The sequence below is a fragment of the Lichenostomus cassidix genome, chromosome 12 (genome assembly GCF_008360975.1).
Source record: "Lichenostomus cassidix isolate B80296 chromosome 12, HeHo_3.0, whole genome shotgun sequence".
NCBI lineage: Eukaryota > Metazoa > Chordata > Aves > Passeriformes > Meliphagidae > Lichenostomus > Lichenostomus cassidix.
In genome coordinates this window covers 14,746,397-14,757,060 of record NC_139493.1, presented here as the reverse complement: position 1 = coordinate 14,757,060, position 10,664 = coordinate 14,746,397, and the positions used below count along the sequence as shown (strand labels likewise).

Genomic DNA, 10,664 nt, shown 5'->3' with positions numbered 1-10,664 from the left:
GAGTTCCTTTTCACTAAAATACTTGAGATGTGACTTCCAGTAGCCTTCTTAAGTTTATCCCCCCCATCCCTGTGTTCCCAGTGACTTCCTTGAAACTCCAGACCAAATTTCAAGGCTTCATGCTTCCTGCAGAGCTTGGTTGTACTCACGGTAGTATACAAAGTACTAAGAAATAACCCAAACACTAAGCCAAGAAGTATCTCTGAGTTGAAATTCATTGAATGAAGTAACAGTCTGAAGAACCGCAATTTTTAGCTTTTAGAATGTCTCTTTGGCTTCCTGTCTGCCACCTTCTTCTCTTCTGTGCCTGACTCCTGGACAGGCAGCCACTTGAGGGGATTGCGGCGATACATGGGCCACGGAGGGAGCGTCAGCTGAGGGCAAAGGCAGTGAGTCAGAACATGGACACTGAGGTGCTAAACAGCTGTTTTGTACAGCTTTTTGGGAAAATCTGCATCCCTAATTAATTATTAATTAGTCCTAAGAAAACTCATACAAGTTCATAAAAAGGTGTATACATTTACAGTTTATACTTTACAGTCATGCTTAAGAATATGATTAAAGCATCTCAGGTCACTGCAAGGAGGAGAACAGCACTCACCATGGAGAAAAAAAGGATACCCCTGGACTCCAGAGGTGATACCAGCATTCCAGCACCTCCAACACTGCATTGAAACCCTGCCCTTGCCTGGCATCAGGGGTAAGTAACTGTAGCCACACTGACTCAGGGATGTTTAAGTAAGTAAGGAAGTAAGGAGCAGATGGATGACGATGCCAGAGGCCTTTCAAAACAGTGGGGGGGTAGGTATGTGTGTGTGTGTTTCTTAAGTAGTGATTGGTCAAACTGTGTTATATCTAAACACTTGAAAAGTATAAAAACCACATGTAAAACTAGATTGGGAGTGCCCCAGTAGGAATGGGACACCTCTCATGCATGGATAAGGAATTATTCCTGCAATTCCATACTCTGCCTCCTTGTCTCTCTCCTCAGTCAGCAGGGGGACAGCTGCAAAATTTTCATGACAAGCTGCTACTGCACAGAAAGCCTCACTGTCCTTTCTATTATCAATGCTGTCAGCTGCACTTTACACTAACTTTTAATTGAAATGAAAAATGAACTCCAGAGTGGTATTAAACTGCAAAAATCCTGCTAGCATTTAAAAAAATCACTTAATGGTCCGCAAAGTACTTTATGCAGATCAAAGGAAGTACAGATATGTATTAATAAATCTGAATTACATAGCAAACATTAGTGTGTGCTGACAGCTCCTTAATTTAACTATTATGCTGGATTAAATACTGCAAGTATTTTCTGGTTTGGGGAAAAAACATTCTTACCACGCATGATAAAGCGAATCCAGCCATAACTATGTAGACAGTCCATCCAAACTGTTCAGTGATGTATCCATAGATAAAACCAATTACCTGGAAAAAAGTATTTAAAGAAATCAAACTAAATGAAGAAAACCAGTTCCCATTACATAATTAAGTTGCAGGGGGTGGATTTAAGTAGGAAAATACAGGTTTTTCAAAAGCACAGTTCATACATCTTTCTAACCTTTTCAAAATTACAGGCCAACAATGAAAGTAAAAGATGGGAAGAAGAAAAGTTTTAATCTATGACAACCCCTCTGACTTTGTCTAAAGCTTTTAGTGATCCCAAACAATAAGAATAAAATTTGTAAGATCAGAAAACAAAGTAGTCCTTTATGTTCTCACCCACAGGTCTAGTATACTTACTGCTGAGACAAGAATGATTCCTTGAAAAATCTGCTCTGCTAATTTTTGGCCCTTGTAGTCCTGTGAGAAGAGACACTTTTTAGTCAGTAATTCGAAACACAAACCTGCCCACTTAACTCTTTCAGGTTAGATCCTACAGTCTACCTGACCGTGGGTTTCTCAGCATTTTTGTTCAAATCAGATTGGAATTATTTTTCTTACAATGTCTGAAAACATCGCCGCTGCAAGCTTGACCATATCACCTAGAAACAGAAGCAAGCACTGTCTGATCTGAGTAAGTAATGTAAATACAAAATATCACTGTAGTCAGCTTAACATCACTAAGTAGAAGCTGTATCACCACAGAAGAGGGTGTGCCTGAGAGGGCACAGTGTGTGTAGCACCTGTGTTTTGGAGAAGACTGACATATAAGTATCTCCAAGGTGGGTGTCAAAAGGATGGTGCCAGACTCTGTTCAGTGGTGCCCAGTTACACGATGAGGAGCAATGGCCAGAAACTAAAACACATGAAGTTCTGCCTCAACAGGAGGAATAATTTTATGTTGAGGATGGCAGAGCACTGGGACAGGCTGCCTTGAGAGGTCGAGGAGGCCCTCGCTCTGGAAACATTCCAAATCCACCTGGATGCATTCCTGTTCCAGGTGACCCGCCGTGTCGGGGTTGGAATGGATGATATCCATAGATTCCTTCTAAGCCCAACTAATCTATGTTTGCATGCCGTTAGAAAACGGCTCTCTGGGAGCACACGCTGTCTTCTGCCCGTCTATGGCACAGGCAGGAAACCACAGAGGGGCTTTACACAGCTGCCTAGTACCTTCCCTTTCACGTACTGTAAAGTCCCAACTCCCAGGTCAAAATTCGGAATTATACAAATCATCCTGCGTCCCCCTCGTCGTGCCTCGTCCAGGGATGCCAAAATCGCGAAGGGGCCGCTGAACCCGCCCCCCACCCCAGGCGTGTCGCCGGGCGGGCAGGGGACACTGAAACCCGCGCCCGCCCGTGTCGCCCGCAGTGCCCCAGTGCCGAGGCCCGGGCGGCCTTACCATCTGCGTGGGGATGGAGCGGAATACGCTCAGCATGGCGGCGGCGCCTCTTCGGCCTCTTTCCGTTCCTCCTCGCAGCCGTGTCCCCGTAGTCCGTGTCCCCACAGTCCGTGTCCCCGCAGTCCGTATCCCCGCTCCCGGTCAGGGCCCTGCTCTCCGCTGCGCTCGTCCCGGCGGCTCTGCTGCTACCGGTGCTCGTCGCGGTGGAACGGAAGGCGGCTGCTGAGCTGGCCGGAAGCGCTCCCCGTCCGCCCCGCCCAGAGCTCTGGCGGCCGGGGGTGCGGCCTCCAGCCTTCGGCATCGCCTCCGCTCCGCCGCCGCCGCTCCGGGGCTGCTGCGCTCCCGTTTCCCCTCACCCGCCGGGACGCGTCTCCTCGGCAACGGCGGCTTCGCCCCGCAGGACCCCGGCCGAGGCACTTCCCTGGCAGGTGCGAGGCGCCGGGGCCGCCTGTGGGGAACTCGCACCGACTCGGCAGCCCGCCCGAGCCTCGGGCTAGCCTCGAGGAGCCGCCGGGCGCCGCCACGGCCCCGGTAGAGCGGCGGGGTGGGCGCGGCGCGGGTTCATCGCCTGGCGGCGGTCAGGCACCTTGGCGGGCACCCGCGGGCCGTGCGCTGCCGCGGTAGCGGCGCGGGCGGACGGTCCGTGAGGGGCCGCGGTGGTGCGGGAGAGCCGGGCGCGGGCCCGCCGGCCCCGGAGCGAGGTGTGCCCGCCGAGCAGCCCGGGGAGCGCGGTGGGCGCTGCGGGAGCCGGCGGAGCGGCGCGGTGCGTGTCTTAGTGTGGTTCGTGACCATCCCTGTGCAGGGGCCGTTTGGTTAGTGCCCTCAGCCCGGCTGCCGCGTGTCCGTGTGCGCCTCAGCCCCGGCGCTGCAATTGCAAAGCGCTCCGTTCCACAGCGGGACGTGGCGTTGTGCTCCATAGGCGAAGCTCCGTGTCCCGCCCCGTGCCAGCAGTGCGGTGGTGCCGGAGACAGGGCTCAGGGCAGGGGTTTGTTGGGCTCCGCTGAGGTGTCTGCCCTGGGGGAGAAATACAGCAGCGGGGAGCTTGGTTCTGATACGTTTGACAGTCACAGCACAGTCTGCGGTGTTTTAATTAGGGATTTAGTAATTCTGGAATTTTGTTAGAGAGCTTTCTCTGTATTACTTGAGAGCTCCTTCACATGCCAGGATACACATATTTTGTTCTGATTTCACCTTTACCCTTAAATAATGAACAAGCATGTTTGAATTGTGTTGTGCTTCTACCTCCTTCTATAACATGATGGTACTGCTTTCTTTCCCACTTTTGTGATCTGTTCCATGTGGTGACACTTCAGCTGATACTCTGATATATATATTTTTAAGGTAGAGAATGTAATAGTGTTTAAAGCATATGATGCTGTTTGTTAAAATCTTGTAAACACTGTCTCCTGCCAGGATCTTGCAGTTGGTTAAGTGTAGAAGGAAATGTATAATAATTTATCTAGTGCTTCCAGTTCAGATTGTTAAATAAATTGTTTCAACAGTAAAGAAACCATACATAATTTTCCAGATTTCAGATCACTTTTGACTGGCAGGAGTTTGGCTTTTTTTTAACTTTCTGTCAGTGAAGTAGGAAGAAAGATCTGTACGTCTCCTTTTTATATCTGAGACCTTCTTTAGATATGTCATTGTATGTGATGGGGTCCCTTACATGAGAAAGACATGGACCTGTTTGGACAGGTCCAGAGCAGAGCCCCAAAGATGCTGTGGGGGCTGGAGCAACTCTGCTGTGGGGATGGGCTGAGAGAGGTGGGCTTGTTCATTCTGGAGAGAAGGCTCCAGGGAGTGCTTAGAGCCCCTTCCAGTGCCTAAAGGGGCTCCAAGAATGCTGGAAAGGGACTTTGGGCAAGGGCATAGAGTGACAGGGCAGGGGGAAATGGCTTTAAACTGACAGAGGGCAGGTTTAAATGAAGTATTAGAGAGAAATTTTTGGCTGTGAGGGTGGTGAGGTCCTGGCACAAGTTGGCCATAGAAGCTGGGGATGGTGTCTGTGCCCATGGCACAGGTTGGAACCAGGAGATCTTGAAAGTTCCTTCCAACCCAGCCCATCCTGTGATTCTGTGGTTGTAATGAGGTACTTATTGATGCCATACTCACTTGTTAAAATGTGACAGTTTTATCTCTTTGACAGAGGGAAACATTCACTCCATTTGACACTGAAACTATTGTGACACTCCTGGTGATAATGTGCTGTGCCTCGTGTAGGAATGCACTGGAAATAGGGAGTGACTGCAGCATTTTTTTCTTGCAGGTTTGCAGGACCCTTATGCTAATAAAATAAGAACAGAAAAATGACGTTAAGGAAAGGTATGTGTATATGCGTTTGTCTGATTTTTTAAAAAATATCTTTTGTATCTGAGTTTCTCAGTTGTTCTCTGGTTATATTGATAAAGTTTTTTCTTTTTAATTTTCAGTGAACATTTCCATCCTTATAGTGGCTGTTGTCATATTTTTGCTAGTTATTCATCATAACTTCCTAAGCCTCAGTGACTTCTTGAGACGGGAATTGTCAGGTATGTTGGGCTTTACTTTAATTTAAAAAAACATATATTAAGATTTGGTGGGAAAACATATGTTCTGCCCAGACAGAACCCACATGGTTTGGGTGAATGGAAGGGGGATGTTAGTGAAGTTACAGGCATGGCAGAGGGGACCAAAGGTAAGTGCAGATTACCTTTGGAAAGTGTAGCTCAGCCGTTAATACCTTGTGCTGTGTGTGGATATGTGTTGTTAAATGTGTGCAGTTTTTTGTAAATGTGATATTATTCTATTCATTAACATCTCAGATTCTCAAAAGCTGATGTTTTGTTTTAAGTGTTCAATATTTGCTTGTAATCCACACCTCAACTCAGGTATCCAAGTGTATAGAAGAAATAATTGAAGTGTTGGGAATTTTAGTGTGTTGATAATATATAACACTAAAAACAAGTATGTCATTTATATTCTGCAGATCCAAGTCCCTTAGGACTTCAGCCTATAGATTTCATTCCTGCAGCTCCCCAGAGGCTGACGGATGAGAGGAATGACAAGGAGATTTCTGTGGTCATTGCAGCATCGGATGAGAGGCTTGGGGGTGCAATTGCAGCCATGAACAGCATTTACCAGCACACCAGATCCAGGGTGGTTTTCCACATTGTTACTTTGAATGACACTGTGGATCATTTGAGGTAATGATCTTTTCACTGGATTCCCACAACACTATGAACTTGAAGTATTTCTGAGAGGAGAACATGCTGCCTTTCTGTGGAGCTGCACTCCCCTGACTCCCAGTCCCATCTGCTGCTGCTTGTGGCAGTTTTTGGACAAGGCTACTATGGGAGTCATTCCTCCTGGTCAGGTTTCAGGGATGGAAAAGAAATGTCTTTTCCAGTGGGGTTATATCCAACCAGTGAGGTAGGAGTTTGTTGGTGGAAGGGTTGTAGCACTTATTTCCATGTTTCTTCTAAGCAATTAAAATGCTGGCAAGTGCGTTTCTCCATTTTTATAGATTGTTCTTTGATCCTTTTATTTTTACCCCCTTCTGTCCACATTAGTGTTTTTTGGAAGGACCTGTGATAATAGGACTCTGTATTTCTGATAAAATAAGAAGCAACCTTGTACCTTTGACATGTCCCAGGTATGGCCACAGGACAGCACTGATGCCAGCCATTGATTACACATTAGATGTGTTTGTTGGTTAGGGAAGTGAGTGGCCACATCAAGATCTGTGTCACTGTCAGTTGGATTTCTTGGTTTTCACTTGATTTTGTCTCATCTAACAAGATCTGTGCCTTTTTCCTGCTTGCAGGATGTGGCTGAGGAGCACTCCTCTGAAAAATATGAGATACCGAATTTTGGATTTTGACCCTCGTGTCTTAGAAGGCAAAGTACAAGTGGATCCCCAAAAGGCAGACACCTTCAAACCAGTAAGGATGATGCTGATTACTTTTTGCAATTATTAGTTAATACCAATATATTTTGATGCTAGCTTTTGAACACAGCTAGTGATCAAAACCATCTGTTGGCATAGAAGGAATCTCTCATAATCAAATTCCTAAATTTCAGTAAAAATAAGTTTTTAGATAGTGAGAGATGGATCTGAATATCTATATATGCATGCCTAGTATAATTTTTTGCTGCTAGCTGCATGAAACACAGCAGGTGGCATGTCAAGCAAGCCAGCACCTCAGAGATACTGAAGGTCTATGTGGACAAACAAGAAATTTTAACATAGACCAGTTTTAAAGTTAATCGATACATACATTCATAGTAAACCAGAAATTGATGGAACCTGTTTGTTTTAAATTACTTGTAGGATATTGCTGCCTATTTTACTTTCCTGATAGAAGTTGTCTTATACATTAGTGCCATAGATAAGTGCTAGAAAAATCAGTCAATTCCACATTGATTTGGACAATTTTTCCATTTAATTCTTCACTTCTCTTGTTTTGCTGTCCTCCCAGTTAACCTTTGCAAGATTCTACTTGCCCAACTTGGTACCTCATGCAGAGAAGGTCATCTATGTGGATGATGATGTGATAGTGCAAGGTATGGGACCTTTGTTAGCTGCCACTGGCCTCATGCTTAGGCCAGTAATATGAACTACTGACGTGCTGAGGTCAGTATCTCATCTCTCACAGAGCCCAAACATTTCTGCTTCAAGGAAAGATGTAAAAACTTTGTAAATAGGAATGAATTGGGTTAAGCTGCGTGGGTTTATCTGCTGTAACAATGGGCTGAACAAAGCCTAACTTGACACTTAGTCAGAATTGCTTTTGATTTTCCTGTGCTTACTTCCATTTTCCAGATGATATTGTTGAACTTTACAACACTCCATTGAAACCTGGACATGCAGCTGCATTTTCAGATGACTGTGACTCAACCAGTAGTAAAGTTGCTGTCCGTGGAGCAGGGAATCAGGTTAGTTTTAAGCTTATTCAATGATAACAATACTGTAGATCTCAGGCATTTGGGAATATTCCAAATGCTGTAAGCCTGAACATGTGACTGTCCCTGCCCAAACCAGTTTTACAAATGGGACCTGCAGTTTCTGCTGAGGCACAGTAAATTACTTGGAATTTTTGCTGTGCTTTACAATGAGAGCAGTTCCCATTGTGGAACAGCAGATCTGAGAACATCTGAGTGAGAACTTTTCACTTGTGAATATATTAAAAGTACTTTTTCTGGGACTGGCCCCATATTAATAATATGGTATTATTAAGACCATGCAGCATTCCTTAAAATATGTAGTCTATATAATCCTATTGTTAAAAGGTTACACTTCTTAAGCTTTCTTTCTGTCATTTTAAAGGAAGGGATATTTGCTCTAACAACTTCAACTTATGCCTGTCCATTGTGAGTTGTGCAGAGTTTTTCTTTAGGAATTTCCTCATATTTTAAGCTAACTTCTACTCTCTTTTGTTTTTTTTCCCAGTATAATTATATTGGGTTTTTAGATTACAAAAAAGAAACCATCCGAAAGCTTGCCATGAAAGCCAACACCTGCTCTTTCAATCCTGGAGTTTTCGTTGCCAATTTGACTGAATGGAAATTACAGAACATCACTAAACAACTGGAGAAGTGGATGGCACTTAATGTGGTGTAAGTACCTCAAGCTGAGGGTGGCAGCAGCTCAGGACTTGAGTTCTGCTGGGGACATTTCCCTATTGAATGAAAGGCTGTGTGTGTATATCTCTGGACTCCTGTTGTGCTGCTGCAAGTGAAAAATCAACTCATCAGCATCCTTTCTCAACTTCAACTTCTCTTCCAGAGAGGAACTTTACAGTAAGACTCTGGCTGGCAGCATCACAACACCTCCACTGCTAATTGTATTTTACAAGCAACATTCCAGTATCGATCCCATGTGGAACGTCCGACATCTCGGTATGTATGGAACATTTGTGATGCTGCTCCCCCAGGGTGTTTTTCCAGGTCTGTAGCTGGACACCTCATTGATGATGCAACAAAGTGAGCTTTTATTCCCCCATTCTGTCCTTTGTTCTTTAGGAAAAACAGCTTTGCAATACCAGCTTGGGGCTTGTGGGCCTGAGCCTTTTTCCAAACTGCCAGGGGTTCTTGAATTGATTTAGTCACAAAATCCTTCTTATTTTCCACAAATATGTGATCCGTGGTGTTTCTTCCAAAACTATTGAGAACAACACATTTGTGTCTGTGCTACTGGTGAAAGCCCAGTGCTGGGAGAGCTTTTTGAGGTTTTGTTTCTGGTGAACTATACATAAGCTACTGAATTCATCTGTATATTAAGGGGGTTTTAAAGAACTTGGAAGTTAAGTCAGTGTATGAAAATAGACACACAGAAAGATCAAAGTGGCCTTCAGTTGCACCTGACTGGTTTTCACTTTGCCCTTATTTCTGCTTCCCCCTTTCTCCATAAATGATAAGATCTCCTTTGTTAAATCCTTTGTTTTGAAGTTAATGTTTGCATGTTGGTGTTTCTATTGCCTTTTTTTCAGGCACTAATACTTCTTTTTTAATTAAAGGGTCTAGTGCTGGGAAAAGGTACTCCCCTCAGTTTGTGAAAGCTGCCAAGCTGCTCCATTGGAATGGGCATTTCAAACCCTGGGGAAGAACAGCTTCCTATGCAGAAGTCTGGGAGAAGTGGTATGTCCCTGACCCTACAGGCAAGTTCAACCTGATCCGCAGACACTCAGAAGCCTATGAAGCAAAGTAGAGTCCATTTGAATAAATGATGGTGTTTTCTCAGGAAACTTCTGGAGCCAAGCAGAACTTTTTTTTTTTAGCCAACTTGTATTACAGAGCCGTCCTTGCCTTCTGGAGCACAAGGTGATGCACTTATTCAGGTGCAGTCCTGAAATGCACAGGTCCAAAGAAGGCTGATGTCACCTGTGTGACACAAGATGCTATTCCAGCAGCACTACAGAAAACAAGGGAAGATCTCCACAAATGAGCACTTTTGTTTGTCATTTCAGTCAAGTTGACTTTGTCAGTTACAGAAACAAAAGTTTCGAAGAACAAAATACAAATTCAGCTGGTGCTTGCACCAGCAAACCTTGCACAGCAATGTACTGTAATTAAGAGCTGCCTGGGTTTTGTTCTGGGTTTTTTGTTTGCTTTGTTTTCTTATCCTGTGAAATAATTCCCTCAACAACCCTTTCTTGCATGAAATCTCCCAACCATTTCTGTTAGTCTTTCTTGCAGAATTCTGCAAAACTGAATCCTTTTTGAAAGATGACTCCTTCAAGTATTCTTTCACTATGCAAAGTGATTTGAACTGCCAGTGAACACTAAACCATTTTTTGTAAAGTGGTGGATGAAACTTTGTTCAAAAATAAAGCTAATTGTAACATGCTGACTCCAGCCTCAGGTAAATGGCAACCTAATTCCAATCTTGATCCAGGCAGTGTTTCCTTTGTACTTAAACACAGTAGCAAGTTATTGAAGCCAAAGTCAGTTAATCTCATGTAACTCTAAAACAGTGCAAAATACTTATTTTGGGGACCAGGCTATATGAATTACAGATTAATTTTGTTATTGTTGAGTTCCTCAGAGTTCTCTGCAGGAAGCTTGGCTCTGCTATAGTGTTTCCTCCTATGCCTTTCCCAGTCTGGGAACTCATCAAGTGAGATGCCTGTGCCCTCTGCAGCCAGCTGCCCATCACCTGTGCTACAGGTAAGTTGGCTTGGTTTTTTTGATAGTTGTTCTATTAAGAGTGAGGAGTAGCTATACTAGCTGATATATCCCAGCAGCTATTGTGCCAGCTATTCCAATGAATAGAGGTTTGCACTCAGGTTGCATGCAGTGACAGCTGAGTCTGCCTGGTCTGAGATATAGGGCAGCAGAGGTAAAGGGCTCATTCCTGACCATGAATATGGTCTTACTTCTGCTTAATCATTTACAAGGATTT

At 44.5% G+C, this 10,664-nt stretch overlaps 2 protein-coding genes across 5 annotated transcripts; one reads left to right on the top strand and one right to left on the bottom strand.

Moving 5' to 3' along the window:
- Positions 1-197: 197 nt before the first annotated feature.
- On the bottom strand, positions 198-3,083 carry SPCS1 (signal peptidase complex subunit 1). Of its 2 annotated transcripts, XM_085072870.1 has the most exons (5): positions 2,783-3,083; positions 1,942-1,982; positions 1,741-1,800; positions 1,339-1,425; positions 198-374 (listed from the first exon to the last, which is right to left on the bottom strand). In XM_085072870.1, the coding sequence occupies exons 1-5, from the start codon at positions 3,081-3,083 to the stop codon at positions 252-254; spliced, it is 612 nt and encodes a 203-aa protein (XP_084928996.1). In that variant the 3' UTR covers positions 198-251. The 2 variants fall into 2 exon arrangements, with proteins under 2 accessions (XP_084928996.1, XP_084928997.1); XM_085072871.1 differs by lacking the exon at positions 1,942-1,982 and having other exon boundaries at positions 2,783-2,954.
- Positions 374-10,112, top strand: GLT8D1 (glycosyltransferase 8 domain containing 1). Of its 3 annotated transcripts, XM_085072868.1 has the most exons (11): positions 374-700; positions 1,866-2,014; positions 5,052-5,107; positions 5,215-5,313; positions 5,751-5,967; positions 6,588-6,705; positions 7,243-7,327; positions 7,587-7,699; positions 8,214-8,380; positions 8,550-8,662; positions 9,280-10,112. In XM_085072868.1, exons 3-11 carry the CDS (start codon positions 5,092-5,094, stop codon positions 9,468-9,470), a joined length of 1,119 nt encoding a protein of 372 aa, XP_084928994.1. In that variant the 5' UTR covers positions 374-700; positions 1,866-2,014; positions 5,052-5,091; the 3' UTR covers positions 9,471-10,112. The 3 variants fall into 3 exon arrangements, with proteins under 3 accessions (XP_084928994.1, XP_084928995.1, XP_084928993.1); XM_085072869.1 differs by lacking the exons at positions 374-700; positions 1,866-2,014 and adding an exon at positions 3,199-3,313; XM_085072867.1 differs by lacking the exons at positions 374-700; positions 1,866-2,014 and adding an exon at positions 3,401-3,545.
- Positions 10,113-10,664: the final 552 nt, after the last annotated feature.